General features: G+C 38.1%; 1 protein-coding gene and 1 long non-coding RNA gene across 3 annotated transcripts in view; one reads left to right on the plus strand and one right to left on the minus strand.

The window, feature by feature from the left end:
- The window catches only part of prkdc (protein kinase, DNA-activated, catalytic subunit), a 263584-nt gene that overhangs the window by 97076 nt on the left and 139568 nt on the right, over positions 1 to 26940 (minus strand). Inside the window, exons 55-60 of the mRNA XM_039754497.1 lie at positions 22777 to 22950; positions 21748 to 21846; positions 19519 to 19729; positions 17187 to 17376; positions 7453 to 7668; positions 3635 to 3747 (exon numbers count right to left, since the gene is read on the minus strand). Of these exons, the coding sequence (XP_039610431.1) occupies positions 3635 to 3747; positions 7453 to 7668; positions 17187 to 17376; positions 19519 to 19729; positions 21748 to 21846; positions 22777 to 22950 (1003 nt within the window). The remainder of the gene's footprint in view (positions 1 to 3634; positions 3748 to 7452; positions 7669 to 17186; positions 17377 to 19518; positions 19730 to 21747; positions 21847 to 22776; positions 22951 to 26940) is intronic.
- Positions 1 to 26940, plus strand: part of LOC120530211 — a 64020-nt gene that overhangs the window by 13028 nt on the left and 24052 nt on the right. For both annotated transcript variants that reach the window (XR_005633922.1, XR_005633921.1), the window contains exon 3: positions 3704 to 3769. This is a non-coding gene — a long non-coding RNA (uncharacterized LOC120530211). The remainder of the gene's footprint in view (positions 1 to 3703; positions 3770 to 26940) is intronic.

Here is a 26940-nt window from a genome sequence, read left to right on the forward strand (position 1 = left end):
CCATCCCACGATAATACACTCTGTATATCAAACCCATTTATGACATCTATTAAATGTTCAGTGTAATACTAAGAGAACTGTACCATATAAATAAATATCACAATGCAACTCACTACCATTAAATAGGCATTAAAACAGCATTAAACTCATGTTGACCATAATGTCAATATTTAATGTTCTTATTCGGCACAATACATCACTCAGAAAGTATTTTTTAGCTACAAATATAAATACAGATAACTTATAGAAAAAAAGTGTGCAGTACAATAGTGCAAGAGGTAGCATCTTTGGTTCAAATCCCATCTGTGGGTTCCCTCCATGTCTGCGCAAGTTTATCTCCTGTTTTTATACAATATATCTCTCCACTTTAGCCCTGCTCAGAGATGTTTTCTGCCTCATGCCCAGTGACACCAGAATATGCCTTGGCCCCCTAACACTAACAAGATTGAGAAGGTTTGAAAATGCTGTTATATGACAGAACCCAGTTACTTAACTGTCATCTTTAAATGGCACTGGCCTTGGTGTAACTAAGCATATGCTACTGGTCATCAACAATGAGAAAAACATGTCAAATTGGTCTGAAACTTGTAGGGTGGATAGGTCATAGTAGAGTATTAATATGATTACAAACACAGCACATATGCAAATGAAGCATTCAAGTTATTCCCCCTGGACATTACCATAGGGTGCATAAAAGATGCTTGCAAACGGAGTTAAGGACCAAATATGCTGTAATGAAGCCATACATCCAGCTCTTGGACTTGAACTGATGGAGAATTATGGGAATACACAAAGGTTAGTGATCCATCCAGGACACTGGTGTTCCGTTTGGATGGAATGCAAGCACAGTGATTAAAGTATGGCGACAGTTGGTAGAGGAATGTCAAAGCAACTGAATTCAGGGCTCTGAAGCACTCCAATGCAGAAACTGTTAGGGAGGGACAGACATCTCAATTACATGGCAGTGATGGACAACAGAACCATATCTCAGACCTTAATCCAACATTTGGGGTCTGCCACACATAAATGGGGGACTGCACACACTGCTTGACACTGCTTGCAGCAGCCAGGCTTTCTCACTCACTGTCCACTGCTTTGGACACCTTTAATCCTTGATCACAGGATGGATACACGTATGGAGAGAAGGTGACAATAGGCCCCTGGAGGTCTGCGTTTTGTAGCACCATACAGGCCCAACACCAGGTAATATGGTAGGGGGTGCCATTTGTATTCCTGCCCTATAAAAATTGTGGCACTTTGACCAGCCAGTGATGATATCACAGAGGTGGTGGAGGCTCAGATGGTACCCTCACTGTAGGGGTTCCCTTTTGTGATATTCCAACAAGACAGTGTTCAACCACATGTGGCACAAAACTCCGACAGCTTCCGGATGACAACCATGCGCCACTACTTCTCTGGCCCACACATACACCACATTTTACCCAACATCTAGGACACGGTCGGGCAAGCCACAGACTACCAGCAGTTACCACGTATGGACTTTGGATGTGTGTTTATAGCTTGGCATGCCATGCCTAATGTCTCTTCCTGTCCATGCCAGACCATGTACAAACGGTTATTTAAGCCCATGGTAGATACGCCAAATACTGATTTTGCCCATTAGACTGGTCATTATTTTAACAATTATATGAATACTGGAAGATCTGAAACAAATCCTGATTATCCACCTCGATGTTAACCCTGAACATGAATTGGAACTCTATGCAATTATGGGTAAACCTGAGTCAGGCTTGGGTGGCGTGCAATGATACTTTTTATAGTGTTAAACACAAATACCACTTGGGAAAATATTCTACTGCCATGTATGAAGTAACATCATTCTGCCAAAAAAAAATAATATTTCTTTGCTTTCTGCCACTTTATATCAACTCAGCTGTAAATTATAAATATTCAATTGAGGTGCGGGGTAACCACAAAAAACAAAAAGGCAAACAAAATGCTGTAAAGGGAGTTTTAAAACAAACTGAAGTTGAACCATTGCTCAAACTGAGTGATAGTGATAACGACGTGAATTAGGCATCAGACATTGACATGGAAAGGGAACTTGATGCATTGAAACAGCACTGTATGACTGAACTGTCATGATATGCCCAGTGAATTTGGTCATGTGAAGCTTTACTGTGACGTGACAGTAGCTGTGTGACAAAAAGACTAAAGAAACTGCAGTCAAATGCAAGGACAAGCAAGAAATTAGCCAACTATGCACTGTTCACAATGCAACAAATGTCAATGCTCGTGTCGGGGGCAATGTAGAAGTCATAAAGCCTGGCACTATGGAAGCCTTTTTGTTTCCAAACAAAACAAAAAATATAGGTGTGTAAAAAAATTCGCTTCTACTGTTCCGAATGCAACTTCCGACTGAGTATTGGTGGCTGTCTTAAAACATCACACAAAGGATGTGTATTAGAACTGCATCAGTACAGCAGCTGAACTTAGATATTCTTTTTTTTTTTTTTTTTTAACTTATTTAATGTTGACGTTTTGATATTTACAAGCTACTTTTATATGCTGTTAATAACATTTTACTTTATTGGAACAAAAATTCAAAGTATTTGGCTTATTTTTCCTGGGTTAAACCTAATGCTAAGCAGGTTAACGGATAGTACATGTCAAAACTATAATGACTGAGACTTTCATCAGGAGAAGCGTAATTGTGTGATGGTTAGTGACAGCACTCCAGCAGTTTGAAGATGACTCATTCTCCAGGTGTTTTATGAATTTTCTCAAGATATTATTTCCTCCCACATCCAAAATCATCTGTGTGTGTGTTGGTGTGCCCTGTAATGGGCTACTGTTCCATCCTAGTTTGGTTTACACCTGGTATGTATATAAAGAAAGAGAAGTGACATTTTTTGTAGTTGAACCATATTGAGAGCAAAATTACACTCTATTCAATATGCAATTAAAATCTATATAAAAAATCTGAACAGAAATTAATGTGAACACAATGAAGTGGGAGTATGAGTCGTCACAGTTGGTCCTATGAAAATTCCCACAGGACATGACTGAAGCAGGAAACTTGAAGTGGGGAAGTAATTCAACTTGACAACCAGAGCTGACATGTGAGTAACTGGCACCATTAGGGCCTCATCTCTTTGTTTTCTGTTTGGCTATTTTTTTAGATACATTTTGTTCTCCCTTTGTTCATCAATACATTAGGCACAGATTATAAACAAAGGACATGTTTTCAGGTTTTTGAGTTTGTCATTTCTTCCAGGCTGGAGAGAGAGATAGATGGTGCAGTTATGTAAATATTTGATTTAAAGTGATGTGTGCTTTTGTTGTTCACATTTTAGTAGTCTTTACCCAACACATAATAATGATGTAAACTTATGAAGTGTTTAGACGAGAAACTTTAAAAAATTAAGCAGTTATTATGTCTAACAGGTTTAGCAGTCATTTTGATAGAAAACAGGAAAGAATATAACACCATAAGTACTCTATATCGTAGAAAATACACTCTCTTCTAGTTAATTTAAATTGATTAAAATGATGCAGCAGCACCAACTGTTGTCTGAAATGCAAAAATCAAACAAATATTTGCTTGTTATAACCTGCACTTTGGGTTTCCAATTTCTCCCAGTTTGTATTACAAATGAATCCATGTCAGTACCTTTTCTTGCTTCTGTTCGCGGATGTTTTTTTGTGCATAAATATGACTGACTTTTTCTTGGTCCTTCAGGAATCTCCTCCTTAGTCTCAGAATATCAGCTCGCTGGTCTTTTACTGCAATTAAGTGTACAAAAATGTGAGTATATTTTATAATTAAAATCATTAAACATATTTGAAATCTCAAAACAAATTAAAAGTAACTACATTTGGCAAATAAGGACGGACAGACAGACAGACAGATAGATATGTTCAAGCAACCACCACAACCCCCTTAAACACAAACAAGCAGCAGACCCAGTCGCAAGTGAGGCATTATAATTGCGTAACTGCTTTAATATGAAGAAGCCCCAGTAACGTTCCTTGACATGCTTCAGTTAAGTGATTCATTGGCTGAAAGTACTCATTGCTAGTTTTTAATAGAGAGGATATGCAGCATTGTCTGAAATGGCCGTCAGCACTGATTTACATTCTCTCCTTCTCTGCTACCTTCAGGGGGTCTAGAGTCCTCTCCATAACTGAGTCGTCTCATTTAATTAGCTTGTTAATTTGGTAGGCCTCTTGAGGTAATTTTAGTGGCCTAGCACATTACACAATAGAAAATTGCACAGCTGAGTGGAGAAATGAGACAGACAGGACATGTACCTGAAGAACCATGGGATACTCCAGGTAAATGAGCCAACCCTAGTTGGTGAAAAAAGACGAGACAGGACTGTCCCTGCTATTTACATGACTTTGTTCACTTAGCAGACAAAACTCGGCAAAGACTTAAATTTGAAGTCCTTGCCTTTTTACCTTGAACTGTTAAATGCAAGCTTCCAGCATCATTATAGTTAAAATCTGATACAGACTTCTGTCTCTTCTGAGTAAATCATACCTCTCATTTTAACAGCAAATACTTCTGGGAGACGATCTCCATATGACCTATAAACAATTTCTGTCAAATGTTTTTCTTTTTTAATAGCTGCATTCGCCCACACTTTCTTTACGTTCCACCACAGCATCTGGACTTTGACCCAATCATTTCCTTATGTGTAATACAGTAATTTCAGTTTATTTTTGACTGAGGACAAATGAGCTCATGTTCTCTTCTAAAATACTTTAGAATTCATGGTAAAATGTAACAGCAAGTCAGGAGTAAAATGTGAAAACACACCCTTGAGCTTGAAACCTGACCCAAGGTTCTCCTTGTCAAAGGAAGTGGTGCTTTGCATTACATTCAGCTCATCTGACCCAGCTCAGTTTCATTTTAAAACAGTGAAAATATACAGGAATTTTCTTCTTAAAGAAAAATGTTTTCTTTTGAACTCTTCTAAAAAAAGTCAGACTTGAAAATCTGACAAATTCAAGAATATAACCTTACAGTTCTTTAAAGATTTCTTGAGTCTTGTAGCAGTTAGATCAATGGTGGAAAAATGCTAGAATTGTCATTCTCAGCAGAAGTGGCGACTTTCATCATTTCCTATTTGTTGATTAACTTTCCATTTTCCATGGAAAATGGAAATAGCAAAACATTGTAGAAAAAGAAATGGATCGGTCTCCCCCAAAAACCTCAAACCTTAGAAAGTAGAAGAGGAAAATTTGAGAAGGAACTAGTCAACTTGGAATAAGCACAGATAATGGCATTTAACCCAGCTTTTGTTAATGCAGTTTATATGATACAGCAGCAAATGGGGCAGAATATTAGAATAAAATATACAGTATTATCAACATTGATAAAAAAATATGCAAATTTAATGTCTATAATACTTTAAAACAGTGCTGTTGGACAGGATTTCTTTGTTGTTTTTGCCTAAACTATATTAAAAAGGAATTATTTTGGCAATAAACAGGCTATTTATTCTACTTGTATACCAGACCTTGGTGTAGAGTACTGTATATCCATATAAAGGTAATACATCTGAACAGTACTAATTAGATTGCATCAGACTGCTCTTTTATAAACTGCTCAAAAAAATTAAAAAGGAAAAATATCCTGCTGGATATCTGTACTGATATGGATTGGGTAATGTGTTAGGAACGAAAGGATGCCACATCGTTTGGTGGAAATTAAAATTATCAAGTGGGCTGAATTCAAAGTCACCCTGAAAATCAAAGTGAAAAAATTATGTGGTAGGCTAGTCCATTCTGCCCAAATTTCATTGCAACAACTCAAAATCGTACTCCGTAATTTGTATGGCCCCTACATGCTTGTATCTTAATGAGATGACAGATGGTGTCCTGGGAGATCTCCTCCCAGATCTAGAGCAGGGCATTACTGAGCTCCAACCTGGTGGCGTCGGATGGGCTGAAACATAATGTCAGAGAGGCATTCTACTGGATTTAGGTCAGGCAAGCGTGGGGGCCAGTCAATGGTATCAATTCCTTCATCCTCCAGGAACTGCCTGCATACTGTCGCCACATGAGGCCGGGAATTGTCGTGTACCAGGAGAAGCCCAGGACCCACTGGACTAGCATAGGGTTTGACAATGGGTCTAAGGATTTCATCCTGATACCTAATGGTAGTCAAGGTGCCATTGTCTAGCCTATAGAGGTCTGTGTGTCCCCCCATGGACATGTCTCCCGAGACCATCACTGACCCCACCACCAAACCAGTCATGCTGAACGATGTTACAGTCAGCATAACATTTTCCATGGCTTCTCCAGACCATTTCATGTGTGTCATATGTGCTCAGGGTAAACCTGCTCTCATCTTTGAAAAGCACAGGGTGCCTGTGGTGGATCTGACAATTCTGGTATTCTATGGCAAATGTTAATTGAGCTCTACAGTACCAGGCAGTGATCACATGGCCCACTAGAGGACGTTGTGCCCTTAGGCCACCCTCATGAAGTCTGTTTCTGATTGTTTGGTCAGAGACATTCATACCAGTGGGCTGCTGGAGGTCATTTTGTAGGGCTCTGGCAGTGCTCATCCTGTTCCTCCTTGGCCAAAGGAGCAGATACCAGTCCTGCTGATGGGTTAAGGACCTTGTACGGGCCTGTCCAGTTCTCCTGGAATCTCCTCCATACCCTTGACGCTGTGCTGGGAGACATAGCAAACCTTCTGGCAATAACACGTATTGATGTGCCATCCTGGAGAAGTCGGACTACCTGTGCAACCTCTGTAGGGTCCAGGTATCACCTCATGCTACCAGTAGTGACACTGACCGTAGCCAAATGCAAAACTAGTGAGAAAACAGTAAGAAAAGATGAGGATGGAAAAATGTTAGTGGCTTCCACCTGTTAAACCATTCCTGTTTTGGGGGTCGTCTCATTGTCGCCCCTCTAGAGCACCTGTTGTTAATTTCATTAATACCAAAGCAGCTAGGGTTGGTGGCAGAATTGACACTCTAGCCACCATAAAAAAAAAAAATAAATAAAAAAACTCACAATAGTTCCATTCCATCTGAACTAGTGTGGTGCTGAGGTGTCACCTGTTGCATGGCTGCACTCGGGTCCTAACCTGGGGTCCGGAGTTGGCTTGTCATGTGGTGGGTCTGGCAATGCGCTGTATCAGCACATGCTCTTAACCTCCTCCTCCTCCTCCTCTTCCTCAAAGCAGCTGAAACTGATTAACACCCCGCTCTGCTACTTAACTGACCAGATCGATATCCCAGACGTTTCATTGACTTGATGTTATACTCTGATTAAAAAGTGTTCCTTTCATTTTTGAGCAGTATATAGAGAAGATCATGTTTGAAATAAAGCAGCTGTCAAGTGGACTTCTCTCTGGACTTGCGTTAATTTTTGAGAGTGCTCTCTTGCATCGAGTTACTTACCTGAGACACAATAAACGCCACCCTTTCAACCATCTTATTAAGAAAATAGTTCTGTTTAACATACCTTTGGTGCCACTGTCCACTTCATCTCCTGGAAGACCAAGTCTCTTGGACCCAAAATCCACACCAACTGGCTTCCTTTCTGCCTTCTGAATCTTTTCACCTCTCTTACCAAAAACCAGTAAAGAGGAAGAGAGAGACTCAGATGACGTGGGGAGAGAGTAGTCCATAAAAGTGTCAATACTAGCTCCTGTCATCCAGTTATAGGAACTGCGTCGACCTAAAATAAACATATCAATAAATAATGCTAACACTACAAGTTAAAAGTACTAAATGATGAAAAAGGTTACATGTTGTGTTTCTTTACTACAAAAAACGAGACACAAAAAAAACATTTTAAGAGTGCTATCACTCATGACTGAAGACTTATTTAGCCAAATTAATTTTTTCAACAATAGTCTCACTTAAAGAAAGACGTTAAAGAAACAAAAACAAGTTCATGATCACAAGATCAGGCTGAAATGAAACAAATCACCAGGACCAGATAATATTTATCCTTGAGTTCTTAAGGAGGCTAGCGAGTACAGATATAAACCCTTGACACATATTTTTAGGAAGTCACTGCACACAGGGGAGATTCCAAAGGACTGGAAAATGGCAAATATCATCCAATTATATAAAAAGGGTGACAGGGCAGATCCAAGCAACTATAGGCCAGTAAGCTTAACGTGCATCACAGGAAAATTAATGAAAGGAATTATTAAGGACTAGCAGAATACCCGCGCTTCGCAGCGGAGAAGTAGTGTGTTAAAGAAGGTACGAAAAAGAAAAGGAAAAATTTTAAAAATAACGTAACATGATTGTTAATGTAATTGTTTTGTCATTGATATGAGTGTTGTTCTCATCTCTCTCTATATATATATATATATATATATATATATATATATATATATATATATATATATATACACCGCTTGGCAGCGAGAAGTAGTGTGTTAAAGAAGTTATGAAAAGAAAAGGAAACATTTTAAAAATAATATAACATGATTGTCAAAGTAATTGTTTTGTGTATTTGGCGGCAGCGTCACAAAGTTTTTTCGTCTAGCTGCATCAGAAAATGTACCACGACGCCTGACACGCCTCCTTTTACTGTTTTCTCACAGCTTGATTGCTGCTGTCATATATATATATATATATATATATATATATACACACACACACACACACACACACACACATACATACATATATATATACACATATATACACATACATATCTTCATATCTACATATCTATATACATATACACACATATATATATATACATACCTATCTACATCATATATACACACACATACATACACACACACAAATTATATATATGTGTGTATGTATGTATGTACGTACGTATGTGTGTGTATATATATATATATATATATATATATATATATATATATATATATATATATATATATAATGTAGATAGGTGTGTGTGTGTATATATATATATATATATATATATATATATATATATATACACACACACACATACATATATATATACACACACATATACTTGTGTGTATAGCTTTTATGTGTGTGTGTGTATATCTTTGGTCACTGAGTGCAAGGGAGAAATAATAAAATATAGTCTATAAGTTATTAAACAGTAAAACATTAACGCTTTTAAGAAGTACAGGTACATTGAGCACTACTGGAGTGGTTTCAGGTAAACTACATTTTAAAGACTGTGTAACACAACAGGTAAGTAACTAACAGCAGCTAAAATATATGGATCATCTCTCGGTAGTAGATCCCTTTTGAAAGGCGCTACACGACGGCTGTGGTATAGAAATTACATTTTCTATGTGAACGCTCAAATTTGTGCCTCTGGTAATGTGCCTTACCGCATTTAAAGAAAATTAGTTTTGTGTCCTCTGCAGTGTTAAGCGAGAAAGGCTTTGGTTTGGGATAAAAGGAAAAAGTTGTAAAGAAAGGAAAGTTGCCTTTTTCTTTTATATAGTATAGAGAGATGTGTTCGCTGACGTTATGATCGCCTTTTGACGACAGTCGCGTGGGTCTTGTGTAGACTGGTGAGACGCCCTCGCCATTAATCGGCTGTGATGGCACTGTCAGTCCTCTACTCGTGCGTGTCTTCATAATCCGGGTGAGAACCTCATAATCGTATACGTGCAAAAGAAAGTGTGAATCGCCTTAATATTATTTTGCCGTGGTGTAGAAAAGGGGTCCCGTGTTTGCACTTGTCTGGGCTATAGCGCAGGGGAGGATGAAAAAATTAAAAGTGCTCACTTTGACTTAAGGCAGAAGCGCAGTCAGCGCCTCAAAGGCCGGCACAGCTATGCACGCGCTGGCTGCTCGACTTTTGCAGGGCAGGAGACCACAGTTTTGCAGACACGCTCATGATATCAAAAGTCTCAGCTTTTTGAGGTCATTCATATATTATATGTATATATATATATATATATATATATCAAAATACCCGCCTCGCAGCGGAGAAGTAGTGTGTTAAAGAAGTAATGAAAAAGAAAAGGAAACATTTTAATAATAACGTAACATGATTGACATTGTCATGAGTGTTGCTGTCATATATATGCCTGCCTAAATAAGTCACCCTCGCTTTGCTCTTACTTTATTTACCGCTCATTTAATCACGGCTAGTGGCGGAAAAATTATAAAATGGAAGGAGGATGGCTTTACCAAAACAATTATTGATGGCGAATCGATTATTCATAAAGCTTGAATTGGTGATGTTTTTCTGTGTTAACCTCATATTTTTCATACTTCTTCTCAAACTAAGGTGGTGCGAGGGTAAAATGAATCGGGATGCGCTGATCAAAGTAATCGTGTACCAGGAAATCATGCATTGACAAAAGCTCCCTGTGCTTGTAATGCAAAGTGTGATTAAATGCATTATTTTTAACGTTATGGAGCACATGCATCGAAGCTTCTCAGCTGTGCTTGTGCTAAGAAAAGGAAAGATTTTAAAAATAACGTAACACGATTGTCAATGTAACCTTTTGTAAGTAGTGCCTGGAGGATTCAGTGTGGAGAAACTCTATAGAGACAGCGTGTGTATTAACTTGTGGATTTTTCTGTGAGTATTTGGTGGCAGTCTGACCAAGTTGCTTCGGAAGACGGCGTTAGCTGCAGAGCTCAGCTCAGAGCCAAATGAGATGAATGGGAGGGGAGATGATGACGTGACTCCCCACCCGCCTTAACTGTCAATCCCCACAAACACAGTCTCGGAATTTGCATAAGCACACCCCTTCACCTACAATTTTAACTTAGTTACAAAGTGATCAAAACTCTCGTTTATATCCTGCGTCCTCTCATTAAACTTGTATCCCGCATTACCTGTGGGCATGTGAAACGCCAGCGGTAGCCTGTCTATGAACTTAATTTAAAGTTTAGGTTTACACCTTGCTTTCTTTCCGAGGTAGCAGCAGTCATGAATATGGTAGTATATGTCACTCGCTCGCTTCTTATTGTTTCGCTGCCTTCTCAATTATATAATGCATGTTTTCTTAAGGGCTTTTTTGGTGGTCTTCCTGGTTTTCTACGCACTGCGTTGACAGTCAGTTCACGTGATTACGTGAGAGGCGTGATGATGTCACACGAAACTCCGCCCCCCACGTCATTGCCAGCTCAACTCCATTACAGTTAATGGAGAAAAATACCTTCCAGTTATGACCATTAGGCGAATTTCGAAATGAAACCTGCCCAACTTTTGTAAGTAAGCTGTAAGGAATGAGCCTGCCAAATTTCAGCCTTCTACCTACACGGGAAGTTGGAGAATTAGTGATGAGTGAGTGAGTGAGTGAGTGAATGAGGGCTTTGCCTTTTATTAGTATAGATAAGATTGAGCAACACCTGGCAAGGACAAGAGTTATTCTGAACAGTCAGCATGGGTTAAGAAGAGGGAGGTCGTGCTTTACTAACATGCTGGAATTTTATGAGGAGGCAACAAAAGGATATGATCAAAGTGGAGCTTATGATATTATTTATCTTTACTTTGAGAAAGCATTTGATAAGGTGCCACATGAGAGGTTGGGCATCACACTAAAAGCAGTGGGAGTTCAGGGTGATGTTTTTAGATGGGTGAAGAACTGGCTCAGACACAAGAAGCAGAGGGTGATGGTGCGAGGAACCTTATCAGAATTGGCTGATGTCAAGAGTGGTGTTCGACAGGGCTCAGTGCTAGGGCCGCTGCTATTTTTAATATATATAAATGATATAGACAGGAATATCAGTAACAAGCAGTACTGTTGCCCTGAGGGGACTGGGCGGTCTCATGGTCTGGAATCCCTACAGATTTTATTTTTTTTCTCCAGCCGTCTGGAGTTTTTTTTTTTGTTTTTTCTGTCCACCCTGGCCATTGGACCTTACTCTTATTCTATGTTAATTAATGTTGACTTATTTAATTTTCTAACTGTGTCTTTTATTCTTATATTCTTCATTATGTAAAGCACTTTGAGCTACATTTTTTGTATGAAAATGTGCTATATACTATATAAATAAATGTTGTTGTTAAGCAGGTTAAGTTTGCAGATGATACCAAGTTAGGTGGATTACCAGATAATTTGGAATCCGTTATATCATTACAGAAGGACTTGGATAGCATACAGGCTTGGGCAGATTTGTGGCGGATGAAATTTACTATCAGTAAATGTAGAGCATTACACACAGGAAGTAAAAATGTTAGGTTTGAATATACAATGGGCGGTCGGAAAATTGAGAGTACACCTTATGAGAAGGATTTAGGAGTCATAGTGGACTCTAAGCTATTGACTTCCAGACAGTGTTCAGAAGCCATTAAGAAGGCAAACAGAATGGTAGGTTATATAGCATGATGTATATAGTACAAGTCCAAGGAGGTTCTGCTCAACCTTTATAATGCACTGGTGAGGTCTCATCTGGGGTACTGTGTGCAGTTCTGGTCTCCAGGCTACAAAAAGAACATAGCAGCACTAGAAAAGATCCAGAGAAGAGCGACTAGGCTGATTCCAGGGCTACAGGGGTTGAATTACGAAGAAAGATGAAAAGAGCTGAGCCTATACAGTTTAAGCAAAAGAAGATTAAGAAGTGACATGATTGAAATGTTTAAAATTATGAAGGGAAATTGGTACAATGGATCGAGACTGTTATTTTAAAAAATGTTCATCAAGAACACATGGACACAGTTGGAAACTTTTTCAGGGTAAATTTTGCACAAACATTAATACGTTTTTCTTTACATAAAGATCAACAGACACTAGGAATAAGCTACCAAGTACTGTAAGAATTTAGGGAGTTTCAAAACTCGACTTGATATTTTTTTGGAAGAAATAAGTGGATAGGACTGGCGAGCTTTGTTGGGTTGAATGGCCTGTTCTTGTCTAGATTGTTCTAATCTATATATACTAAAGTCAATGTGTGTATGTATGTATGTTCCAGCATCACTTCCAAACAGCTGGAGCAGTTTTCATGAAACTTGGTACACATGTTCCTCATTGGTCGACTAAAAATACTGTAGGGTGAAATCAGCCCTAACTCATCCCCCTCTGGGTAGGGGGTGACCTTGCAGTCTTGTATGCATGTTATCCTCCGTTGACACTCGGAACGACCACCAGAGGGTGAACTGGAGGGGACTGCCAGCATTCTTTATGTTTGAGCACCACCGCGCCCCTGTTGCTTTTGAAATTAAATAGAGTTGGCCGGGTTGACATCCCAACTATTTTTGGGACTCATTCTGTCTTTGTGACTCAAACAGCCATATATATCTATATATCTATATCTATATCTATATATATATATATATATATACCTTATATATAAATGTCTAGGCGTGGAAGTCTGTGTGTACCTGTCCGGCCCGGAAGTGAGAGGTAGAGTCGGGGTAAGGGCTCCAGCTCCGAGGATACGCAAGTGAGGCCAGTACACCGGCAAAACAAAACCTCCGAAGAAAGACAGTCGCTTAGTTGCTAATGCACAAACAATGCGAGCACGTCGGCAAAACAAATCCTCCTAGGAGAGAGATGCCTAGAGTAGTACTGACGATTTCAATACTTTCTAGGATCCCATGCTGCTTACACAATTAGTGTGTGTGTGTATGTATAAATATATATATATATATATATATATATATATATATATATATATATATATATATATATTTATTTATTTATTTTGAGGGATTGCTGACCGTGTATCCCGGCCAACACCCCCAAACCGCCAGATGGAGCCCTCCTTGCCCAGGGACTATTTTCCCTACACCCCGGAAGTACGTCCCAGTCACAGGGACAGAAGAAATTACGTGCTTCCGGGATGAAGAAAAGGAGTTTTTACCTAACCCGGAAGTGAAAGAAAGTCACATGGACTGAGGGACAAACACGTCCGGGTCATGGACTATAAAGGACTCTGGGAAATCCCAGACGGACGAGCTGAGGTGGTAGGCAGGGTGGCTAAGCGTCTGGGAGTGGAGGATTGGTTAATGTTTATTTGTATTGTTTATTGTGGAGTAGAGGGTGCTTGGTGCACATTATTATTATTATTAAAATAAATAGTCATCTTTGGACTTTTACCCGGCGTCTGAGATATATATCTATATCTATGATCTATATATATATATATATATATATTTACACACACGCACACTCACCTAAAGGATTATTAGGAACACCATACTAATGCTGTGTTTGACCCCCTTTTGCCTTCAGAACTGCCTTAATTCTACGTGGCATTGCTTCAACAAGGTGCTGAAAGCATTCTTTAGAAATGTTGGCCCATATTGATAGGATAGCATCTTGCAGTTGATGGAGATTTGTGGGATGCACATCCAGGGCACGAAGCTCCCGTTCCACCACATCCCAAAGATGCTCTATTGGGTTGAGATCTGGTGACTGTGGGGGCCATTTTAGTACAGTGAACTCATTGTCATGTTCAAGAAACCAATTTGAAATGATTCGAGCTTTGTGACATGGTGCATTATCCTGCTGGAAGTAGCCATCAGATGATGGGTACATGGTGGTCATGAAGGGATGGACATGGTCAGAAACAATGCTCAGGTAGCCCATGGCATTTAAACGATGCCCAATTGGCACGAAGGGGCCTAAAGTGTGCCAAGAAAACATCCCCCACACCATTACACCACCAGCCTGCACAGTGGTAACAAGGCATGATGGATCCATGTTCTCATTCTGTTTACGCCAAATTCTGACTCTACCATTTGAATGTCTCAACAGAAATCGAGACTCATCAGACTAGGCGACATTTTTCCAGTCTTCAACTGTCCAATTTTGGTGAGCTTGTGCAAATTGTAGCCTCTTTTTCCTATTTGTAGTGGAGATAAGTGGTACCCGGTGGGGTCTTCTGCTGTTGTAGCCCATCCGCCTCAAGGTTGTGCGTGTTGTGGCTTCACAAATGCTTTGCTGCATACCTCGGTTGTAATGAGTGGTTATTTCAGTCAAAGTTGCTCTTCTATCAGCTTGAATCAGTCGGACCATTCTCCTCTGACCTCTAGCATCAACAAGGCATTTTCGCCCACAGGACTGGCGTATACTGGATGTTTTTCCCTTTTCACACCATTCTTTGTAAACCCTAGAAATGGTTGTGCGTGAAAATCCCAGTAACTGAACAGATTGTGAAATACTCAGACCGGCCCGTCTGGCACCAACAACCATGCCACGCTCAAAATTGCTTAAATCACCTTTCTTTCCCATTCTGACATTCAGTTTGGAGTTCAGGAGATTGTCTTGACCAGGACCACACCCCTAAATGCATTGAAGCAACTGCCATATGATTGGTTGATTAGATAATTGCATTAATGAGAAATTGAACAGGTGTTCCTAATAATCCTTTAGGTGAGTGTATATACCTGTATAAAAGCCAAATACCACTGACTCACTCATCACAAAATCTCCCAAACCATGAGGACCTGGGACTTGAAATTTGGAATGTAGGCTACCCTTGACCCATAGGAGGCTTGCTAAGAAACGGTTTTAAAAATTCCGTGGTCCAAGCGCATTCTGTCTATATGTCTGTCCGCTTTTTATGAGAGAATTACTTCAAGGATTTAGATCTGTTTTTTTTCTATAATTTGCTTGAACTTTTCAGTTGATTTTGTCACTTCTCTCATCGTGCTAAGTACCATAGTTCACTTGCGGTACCGATGTATTTATGCAAATCCAACAGAGTGGCTGTGGGCTGAGAGCAGGGGGGCAGGGCCTTTCTCATTCCCTCACTAACCTCTGTTTAAGTTAGTCTACGTCTCACCATGTGTTGCAGTGCACCTTGCCTCCGCTTAGCTAACGCTACCTATATGTTCAACAGACATTACCATCTACAGATTATTAAGGAGTAACATTTGACGTTTTTGAGAGAAATTTGCACTTAAGTTTTCGTTATTGTTCTTTTTAAAATTCTTTCCTCTCCAACACTTTTGAGCCTCTTTTGACGCGCTGCCCTTTCTTCTTTGCTTAGTCGTTGATGTTGACTTGAACGTATAAAATTATTGTCCAGAAAAGGACTACATCGAAGGAAAAAATAGATTGCAATGTCATGTATTAAAATGAGGAAAACATAAAAATTTGTAACAGCTGGGAGCACAGGAACTGTGTCTGACAATAGCATTTACACAAATGAGAGGTGAGCTGACCATGGGCGTGGTTAAATCTTTTTGCACAAAGTCTCATCTTGCAGAACTTAAAATTATCTCTCTGAAATAGTCTCATCTTATCCCAAGATTTTTTTATATAATAAAGGAGATTAAGACTGCTTGAGGCACATTTGATATTTACTGGTGATGAATTCCTGTATGGCAACTCTGGTATGGTCTCAATTTTCTAGTTTTCGATATTCTCGAAAAGCATCTTTGCATTTATTTCCAACAGGCTAAGGCTTAAGCGACATGAGGTAAAGGCAGGCAGCACTTGGGCCAATCTAATATAAATAAAGATATTAACTGCAAGATTAGGCATTTGTGTTTGTGTGTGTGTGTTCATCCTGCGATGGACTGGATCCCTGTCCAGGTGTTGTTCCTGCCTTTTGCTCAATGATTGGCGGGACAGGCTCCAGCTGCCCCACAACACATTCCTGGATAAACAGGTCAAAAAAAAAAATGTACCACATTCTTCAATACTACATGAAACACACAGCTCATTTTGGTACACCAATATTTTGTGGTTAATTTTTAAGTCTACTGCACCTCTCAATTTTCTGAGATAACCAGCGAAATTTCTGTTCTTTTTACTAATGCACCCCTTTTGCAATGGTGCAGGATCTCCATTTTTGTCTGTTTACACAGAAAAACTGATCTGTAAAATTGAACATTTCCTATGCTTAAGGATTGCCTCCCAAACTCTACCAACAAAGAAAATGTTTAGAAACAACAATAGCTACTGTACATATAAGTTGTGATTAACTCCTTAAGCTGGTGCATAGTAATATTTATCAAGTATGTAAATGTGTTACTTCACAGTAGTCACATTGCAAGGCTGCCTGCTGCATTCTCACCATTTCACCAGGAGAAAGCATGAAATTGTCATCTGTTTCGAAAGCCTTTACAGTCTGTATAAGATGCCTCAAGTGCTTGCTTCAATATATGGATGCCATTGTTATTATTACTTGGAATAAACGTAGAATGTTTTTAGATTTAGTGTCTATATACAGAGGAGCTAGGCCAGCCAGGGTTATGCTACTGGGCTGGGGGGCAGTGAGAAGTGTTATCCTTCAAAGGTCTAGGGTGCCTTATTAACAGTAGAAGGAAAAAAAAAAATCTAAGAAATTCCATGAGCTCGGTACCTGCAGTTTGTGTTGGAGTAAACTCAAGTTGTGCCTGAGTTGCCCTAACTTGGCCACCAATTGTTCCTTCACTAGACATTGACCCATCCTGTGACCTGTCTCGAATTCCACCCTGCGTTGCTTGTGTCTCAACAAACATTGGAGTGAGAATCGTGCTTCTGTTTCTCCAGTTGGAATGAATGGTGTAGTCCTACAAATAAAAAAGACATTGCAGTAAGAAAATGTGATATTTCCTCACATGCATTTTGGATGACATTCACAGCAGACTGACAGTCCTTGACAAAAACTAAATACAGACTGACAAGACTACAAAACAGGCAGCAGTAAATTATACTAAAAAAGCAAAGGTATAAATCAAAGCCACTGATATTAACATAAACAGTTCAACTATACAGCTTGATAACAAACTATATTTGTAAACTGCTCAATATGTCAGCTGTCTTGCTTTCTGGAGCATAAACATGGTGAAAAACCCAATGTCCTTCTAATTACAGATCTTACAAATGCACAATTACAAATGCTTAAAGTATTACAAAATTGAAGCTATTATAAATCTACGATTGGCTACAGCTGGTGTTCCATCTAAAGGTGATTTCTAATTTGTGCCAAGTGTCTTTGGGAAAGGGTCCAGCTGTCCAAGACCCCAAATTTGCATTGAAAGGGAATAAAAATAATGAATGGATGGATGGTTGGCAAAGAATGAAATACAGTAATTAGATCTGGAACAGTTATATCCACTCTTCACCACTCTTCTAGTTCAAAGAAATTTTATATAACCAAACTTGACACATCCAGAATATACTACAGCAGCAGATACATTATAGAGGTTTAGCTTTCCACTTATGTTCAGTAATACAAGAGAGTATGAGTAATGAAATTGACTGTCCAAAGTATGATTGTTGATGGAAGTTGTCGCAAGTCAGAAACAGCTATGGCTCTGGAATGTTTACACGTTACTGTCTCCAGAGTTTAAAAGAAACTGTGTGATGATAAAAAAAAATCCCATGAACAGCAGTTCTGTGAGTGAAAAAAAACTTGTAACAGAACACAGAGGATAACAGAGTTAGATTGTAAGAGGCCAGAAGCATTTACACAAAAAAGCCAAAGCTTAAGACCCAAGCTGTACTCCAAAACAAAAACGATCCTATCCAGAAAATCAAGAAGGACTGTAACAAACTAGTGCTAAGTATCTTTAAATAAATAAATAAATACATACATAGATACATAACAGGTAGGTAAATAAATAATCAAACACATACACACATACATGCGCGCGCACACACTTTGGCCTGAACACACACCAGTATAACTATAAAGCAAGAAAATTAATTTTTGTTAAAATTAAATTATACTAAGTATCCATAAACGTGCACAGCCAGGAAGTGTACAACATTGACCTTTATATCTTGAAACTGGAGAGGACATGCAGTGCACATTTCCTATTGACTTTTCCAAGCAATTTCTTGGCAATCAGATGAAAACAATGCACAAAATATCGGTGCCCCTTTCACAGATAAAATGGCAGTACAGCAAAATTTTTTATTTTTTTTTTAACATAAGAATGTGCCTAAACAAAAAATACATGTATTGTATTTTTTGGTCTGCCAAACCTCCAAAACAAATGCTGGTTATTTTTAAAGACCAAGGAAGGATTGTTTCAAAAAAGAAACAAAATACAACTAAGCTTATGTCAACACTGGGTCCCAATCCTGTCAGCCAAGAACATGAAGATGAGGCAGAAGTAAGCATTAACTCTGCAAAACTGAACAAATTAAGACTGAAAAATGTTAAATGGTCAAACCAATATCGATTTCTGCTATGACATCAACATACACTTTAACTATTCAGTAATTAATATTCTGATACAAAGCCCTCAGAAAGAGAAGGATCATGGTCTCACCAAGCAAATTACTATAATTAAGTATAAATGGCATTACAATTGGGTCACTCACATTAACAGTACTCCATAGTAACCCAGAATTGCTTCTTTACTGATTCATTGCTATTGCATTCCAGGGCTGAATAAATAATCTAAAACAGTGTTTCTCAAACTTTATTGTCTTACAACCCAGGTCTAACTTTTCAATATTACTGTGGACCTACAGAAAGCAATCGAAGACAGCAGAGGGTGTGGTCCCTTGGTAAAGCAAGCATAATTAGGCCAAGCATGACCCAGTGCTTAAGAATCAGTGATCTAAAGTTAACAATAAAAATGTGTCAAACAAATGCTCCAAGACTTGCTATCAAAAAAGTTTAAACTGGAAGTAATCTGTATAGCCCAGGTGCAACAAAACCCAGGATTGTTACTGGAAAAAGAAAACAAAAAACTCACCTGGAACTTGCATTCAGAAAGAGGATACTCAAAAATGTCTCTTGTGTAGTCAGGGCTCCTGCTGGTCATCTCCAAGAGAAGATTGGTAGCCAAACTAAGATACTCACTCTCAATTTTGCTTGAGTACATGGACCGGAATATAATTAGCATTCTCTCCAGTGTGTTTATAGGCAGTCGAGTTTCATGACTCCAGAAATTTCTAACATACAATCTGGAAAACACCAACTTTGATTTATTCTTCAAGCAATTAGATAATTACTGAAATATCAACATTAGTGGAAAAGACCGAAAACAGATTAACCATAGACTAGGACAGACCAACAACTGGGCAACTTTTATCTGTAGATAGTTATAAATTTCCATGGTGAGCGTGCTCAAACATATGCTAACAAAATGCACTGTGCATACACCAGAGAGCAGATCCAGTAATCTAGATTGTTCCCTTCATCAGCAATAAGCCACTGCGTCTTTAATTTTACAAAACTAGAATGATGTTAATTCCAGTTTACAATGTAAAAAAAAACAGTCACATATCAGGCTGTCATATCAAACACTGCTATTCGAATATAATTAAATTTATCTAATGAAATGTCTTGCAAAAGCTGACATTTGATTGCAAAAGAACAGTTGTTTGTTTTATCCCCACTAATTTTGCCACTGAATAACTTCCACCTTTATTAAAATATTGCTGCATCTGCAAAGGAGAAAAAAAAAAAAAAAAGTAGACTGATTAAAGCAGTCCATGACTTGACACTGAGCTTTTCCGGGTGAGTCTATACAGGTACAGACTGTCTTTCTATTCTTAATATCATGATGTATACAGGACCATGCTGCTGCTTACTGGACACCACCAAAACAATAACAACTCCGCCCTCAACCTGCCAGCCTTTTGCCTGGTCCTTCTCCTCTCTCACCATTCTCACCCTGTCACAGTCTTACTAATGTAATTCTGTTGGAAAATTTTGCTTTTACAGTATGCCAAATATAACTCTCAATATTTAATTTGTGCGTTTTATTTTATAATTATTTAGATATGGTATGGCTCTTAATCTATGTGACCGAGACTATAACTACAGTGACATGCAAAAGTATTCAATCTCTTTGAAAATTATAATTTTCTGCATGACAAAAGACTTCTACACATATCCATTCATTCAGTATTTTAATGTGAACTCTTATGCTGCAACAGTACAATTCCAAAGACAAAATGAACTATTTTCTGTAGATATTTAATGAAAGAAGAAAAACTCCAAAGTTAGTAGTTATATTGAAGCCCTACGCATTAATACTTTGTTGAGAACACATTAAGGCTGATACTTTTGGGTAGGTATGTACTAATTTTGTACATTGTTCAAAAGTGATTCTCCCACCTTTTTTCTTGGCAGACTATACAGAGGTCATCTAGGCTGGTGGAATGGAGCCTTTGGAGCTTAGTTTTGAAATAGTGCCACGGATTCTCAATAGAGATAAGATGAGGGCTTTAACTTGGCCATTCCAAAACATTCACCTTTCTGTTTTTGAGCAATTCCAGTGTCACTTTAGAGTTATGCTTAGGGTCACTGTCCTGTTGAAAGATTAATCTTCTCCCAAGCCTAAGGTTCATAGCTGACTGGAACAACTTCTCGTGTGGTATTTGTATTCATCCATTGTCTACTCAGCTCTGACAAGATTTCCAGTCCCAGCAAATGAAGATCATCCCCATAGCATAATGCTCCTACCAAAATATTTCACCATAGTTATGGTATTTCTTGAGGTATGGGCAATGTAAGTTTTACGCCACATATTTCTCTTTGAAGTCCAGCCAAAAAGTTCTATTTTGGTCTCACAGGACCATAAACCTTCTCCCACATCTTAACCGGGTCTTTCTCATGTTTTGTACCAAATGTCATACGTGCTTTTATGTGGACCTTCATAAGGAATGGCTTCTTTCTTGCTAACCTGCCCTAGAGGCCTGTTTTATGGAGAGATCTTGAAATTGAAGACCCATGCACCGTAACTCCAGTTTCAGCCAAAGAGCACTGCAGACTTGAGGTAACTTTCCCAGACACTTTCACACTACAAAACAACTAACATGTATTCATTCCTCTTGATCCTTGTCAGGGTAACACCCACAAATCATTAACCCAAGTTCAAATTGCAGCTTTATTTTTTGGCTAATGACAGCCCTGCAACACAGGGCGACTCTTTGCAAAAAATATGTCTTTTATGGATCACACTCAGGAAACTTACTGTAGGGGCTGATTTTCATCCATTAAGCCCTGCAGCAGGCTTTCTTTGGATAAGCAGAAGACTTCTGAGGAGATAGGATCCCTCTGACTCTCTTCATCTCTATCAATCAAACAAAGAAATTAATCAAGAGTATGTTTTTTCTCCAAAATGCATTCAATACAACTGGCCATTGCTAAATTGCTCCCAGTGTGGGTAAGAGTATAGGGTATTTGGATGACTGGTCCCAGTGGTGGACAGGCACACTGGGCAGGGCTGTTTTCATCCTTACAGAAAATGGTGCTGGGATAGTGTTAAGTCAGCAGTTTGACAAGTAAATTTAGTGAGCATTAGGAAATAAACATTAGACCAAAAAAAGGTTAAAAGAGGGAGATCAAAACTAAAATGCGAGACAAAAATCGCATCCAAAAAATGCAGCAAAAATGTCAGGAACATAATAAAAGAGAAAAGTTTTAAGCAAAGGACATGGCAAAGGGTTTTAAATTCACAACTCAGAGAAGAAAACAAATATCCAGTTTTTTAACCTGTCATATTGATTACCCAATGGTCACAACCACTGAGGATGTGTACCTGGAAATGGCAGGGTGCAATCCTAACAGTTGGTATCCAAAATGGCTGCGAGCATTAAAATCCAAGATTGGGCATCCAAAAACAAAAAAAAAAAAAAAAATTCAAAGGAAATGATAGAATGAGAAATCAAAAACTTCAAAAACCCACAACACAAAAAGTAAGATCATCAAAATTGATTGAGGAGAACACAAATAAAATATAAACAGAAACAAAATCATAATGGACAAGCTCTGATTTCCACAGCCATGAACTGTACTGAGTAGGTTTAACAATGTAATATTATATTTATAATGCCTTCCTCACTGAGCAGTAACTTTAGGTGCAACAAAAACTAAATAGCAGTGCCAGAGAGCAAACTATTTTCTAAATGTAGCCTAGATAAATACATGAAAATTGAAAAATACACCAAGTGCCACTAAATAAAAAAGTACTGTATGCATAACAAAAAGCATAAAACTTTACCTGTAATTATCATAAATCCACATTAGAATGTCATACATTTTTTCTCTGCAGACAGGGGAAGGGTGCTGGATGAAGGCTGTAATGGGCTCCAACAGTTCCTTTAGTTCATCTGGCTTCAGTTTGGCCAGTATCTTATGTATAATATCCAAGCACACCTGCTGTCTTGCTTCATCTCTAGAAGAATCAGCAGTAAAATAATATTAAAAAATAAACACATATTATACTGAAGTCATACACATTAGTGAGAAATACTAAAGAGTAAATTAAGAGAAGAAGAAACATGGCCTACGTTTTATTATATTTTGTACTGGACAAACAGAATAATTTCCTTCTTATATTGTTCAAAATTATGCAGATAGTAAATTTTGCTAGGGCACATATATATATGTATATTGGTTAAATACCATTTTTTGATGAAATTAATAAACACAAGTACTACATTTAAGCATTTGCTAAAGGAAGCAACAACTTTATTTTGTCTCTAATGCAAGCTATTTTGACAAAAAAATGCAAGATCATAGAATCTGTACTTTTATTTTGGTTACTATCATTTCTGCACCCTTTTTTAAACAATGGCCATTGTTAAATAATCCCAATAAAAAGTTCAAAAGTGACCACTGCACGCACATGCACATTAAAACATGCATAATGGAAATGGTATCCAGTCAACAACATGTGTTTAATAACATGAAACAGTGGAACAAGTCTTACTTCCATATTATAGTGGCACTTTGTGTGGACTCTATAAGCCAGAACCAATGAAGAACTCTATAAATGATTAAACTGAATAAGGTAATGTGTGTCCTGTGTATTCATCTGACATCAAGCCCTAGTGTCTCAAATCACTGCTATACCAAAACATATGAAAAGAGTGCTGCAGCTACTACATGTTGCACTGGGGAGATTCCTCATCTACAACTGATTCGTTCATTTCACACTTTTGTAAATACAAAGTAGGACCCATATTCAAAGGAAAATAAAAAAAACAAGTATGATAGTGTTTATCTGAGATTTCATGGAGTCCTTTATTTATAGCTTTTAATTAATATATAACTAGTTCATCTCAGTTTCTCAATCAGTAACACTAGAAAATGTGTTAGTAGGAAGAGATATGAAGGACATGGAGGCCAAGGGCTCTGGCTAATAGCAGCTGTGAGAGAGATAACAGTTTAAGTATTTTTGTTTGTAGTACACATTAGAAATTACATAGCATTTCTCTTAGAAATGTCATTAAGAGACTGCTAAAATGGTCAAGTAAACAAGTAGAATATTTCAGGGGAATGGTTCAAGAAACTGACTAATGTATGTATGTAATGTTCTTTCATGCACCAAGTAAGACTTGCTTCTTGGCATGTAAACAGTTTTCATAACAGAATAAGAGCTGAATTCAAGAGATATTGAATAACAAGGATATAACGGAGAAACTTTTATTTTAGGCCAGTTGTGCTCTATCCTAAAGCACCTCATGTCTTTTAACCAATCGGAGTATTATATATAAGCATTAATCTAACAGTGTTATTCAAATTCAGTTGTTTATAAAATGGACCACTACCCTTTGTTTTTGATCATTATGTAACAGGCTTTTGTAACAGACTACTGTGATGTGAATGCTCCCTCTTCAAGCATGTGCTAAAGATAAATATTAAGACGCAGTGTAAAAGTTTTCTCAGGCCTGGTTTCTGAATCAAATAAGTTTTATCAAACTTGTCCTACTAGAGAATAACTTTGTTTCTTTAACTAATATGTTAATTTCTATGACACGGCAAACTGCTGCAAGAATTTTTAATTTCACACAATTTCATAGACTGCCTGCAGGCTTCCATAACAGATATCTCTGAAGGAGTATTTCAAAGCATCTGCAACTATAATCAATCTATTAGAGCAGCCATTCAAAGCAGGATCTAATAAGGTACCAGGAGCTGTGCTTGAGTGCATTCTGCACAGTCCACAAAACGTGTGGCATGACTGAGCAAGACTATGAGATTTTTATGAGTTTTTCATAGGCTTCAGGGAACCTAGTGTAATTCCAGAACATGAGTGGCCAAAAAGACTAGATCAAATGGATGACTCAGAAATTAAAGTCTGTTAACATGACAAGTGTAAAAGAGATTACTAAACTGGTAAACAAACTCATCACCTACTTCTCAGAATCGCTATGCTTAAAAAAAGCTATGGCTTGGTTTCTCAAGATCAAAGACATACAGCTGCACTTAAAACAATGAAAGAAAGACATTTCAACTTGAAGTCAGTCAATCTGAAAGTAACCTCGAAAATCAAAAAAACGCTCATCACCAAGCATATGAAAAAGTACAAACTAACATTGATACCAAACCCAACTTCTTCAGAAGACTCGGCTATAGCTAAAACAGAGCTTACTTCTCTCAGTCAACTACAAGAATTCCCAGAAGAATTAAATACTTCAAAGAAAAATGTTCCTGTAAAAAAAGAACAGTCAAACGTTTAAACTGGACTCAGCCATACAAGATGGAATACTGAGAGTTGTAGGTAGACTCAACAAAGCTGCAATGCCAGAAGAAGCTAAACATCCTGCATTTCTCTACAAGCATTCACATACTGTATTACTTCTCTTATATTGCAGCACATTAAATCAGACATTGTGGGCGCAACTACATGATTGCACAGTTACGCCAGAAATATTGGATTCCTCAAGAAAACTCAATTATCAGGAAAATCATTTCAAAGTGTGCAACGTATAGAAGACACAACATGAAAGCAGGTGAGCAAAAAACGGCAGATCTGCTGGAAGACCGTTTTTTACCTGGCCAACCACCTTTCTCCAATATTGGAGTTTATTATTTTGGTCTTTTTCAAATTAAAAGAGGACAAAGCTACTAGAGCTGTACACATCGAGACTGAACACAGTTTGGACACTGACTCTTGTATCAATGCCATAAGCCAATTCATTTGCAGTAGATGACACGTTAAAAATCACACTCTCAGATAACGGAAGGTTTATTGGAGCAGAAAGAGAGCTACACAAAGCAATTAAAAATCTTGACCAAGAAAAAAAATTACCAATGCCCATGATAAACAAAGAAATCAAATGAATTTTCGATCCACCATCAGCCTCTCGTCAATGTGGAGTATGGGAAAGACAAATCAGAAGCATAAGAAAGATTCTAAAGTCAATACTCAACCAAAAAACACTTGATGATGAAAGTCTTCAAACAGTAATGTGTGACATAGTATCAATCATCAATAACGGAATTCTCACAAAGACATCAAGAATCCAAATGATTTGGAGGCATTCACACCCAATCACTTGTTGTTACTGAAGACACATCCCAACATGCCTCCTGGACTCTTTTCTAAAAAATGACCAGTATACTCGAAGATACTGGAACAGTACATGGATGATTTGTTTTGGAAAACACCCTTCAAGAACCTTGGCTTACACCAAGAAGAAATTTTGGACTAGGTAGTAGGTAAGAGTAGATGATGCTGCACCCTGCAACTCCTGGGTAATGGGTCATGTCATCAAGACAATGCCAGATGCCAAAGGTACAGTCAGAAGACTTTGTGTGCAGACCAAAACCAGCACACTGGACAGGCCCATGAATAAACTGCCTACTACAAGAAACATGTTTGAAATACGAAATTCTTAAATGTTTGTTTGCAGTTAATTACTAGTTATTTAAAAATAATATTTAGAGTATAAGAATAGTATGTGGCTCTTCTTGAAGCAAAATATAGTAATTGTCTCTGTTCCTGGACCCGATTGCTTCTTAGATTTAATCATTCTGCCTGATGAGTTCAGATGTGTAAAACAGTGTGCAGAATGTATAAGGAAGACACCGTAATTATTCCTGACTCATTGACTGGCACTACATCACACCACAATGTAACAAACTAACTTATACTACCAATGAAACCAAGGACTTGAAAAGGTTAAGTTACTTTTATGAGTTAAATGTACAGTAGCTGAGCATACTTTTCACAGTCAAGTGATTTATATGGTCTTTATTGTCAAAGTGAAATTCTTACTTACAAGTGCTAATCTACATGAAACATATCACCTCTCCCTGGCACCATGACTACTGAGTATAACGACTGCAACTTGAACCATCCGTCTCCCATAGATAAAATATCTATGAACACACTGTCATAACCTACAGGAATATTTACACTGAAGGACTAAAAACA

Source organism: Polypterus senegalus, chromosome 5, assembly GCF_016835505.1.
Source record: "Polypterus senegalus isolate Bchr_013 chromosome 5, ASM1683550v1, whole genome shotgun sequence".
NCBI lineage: Eukaryota > Metazoa > Chordata > Cladistia > Polypteriformes > Polypteridae > Polypterus > Polypterus senegalus.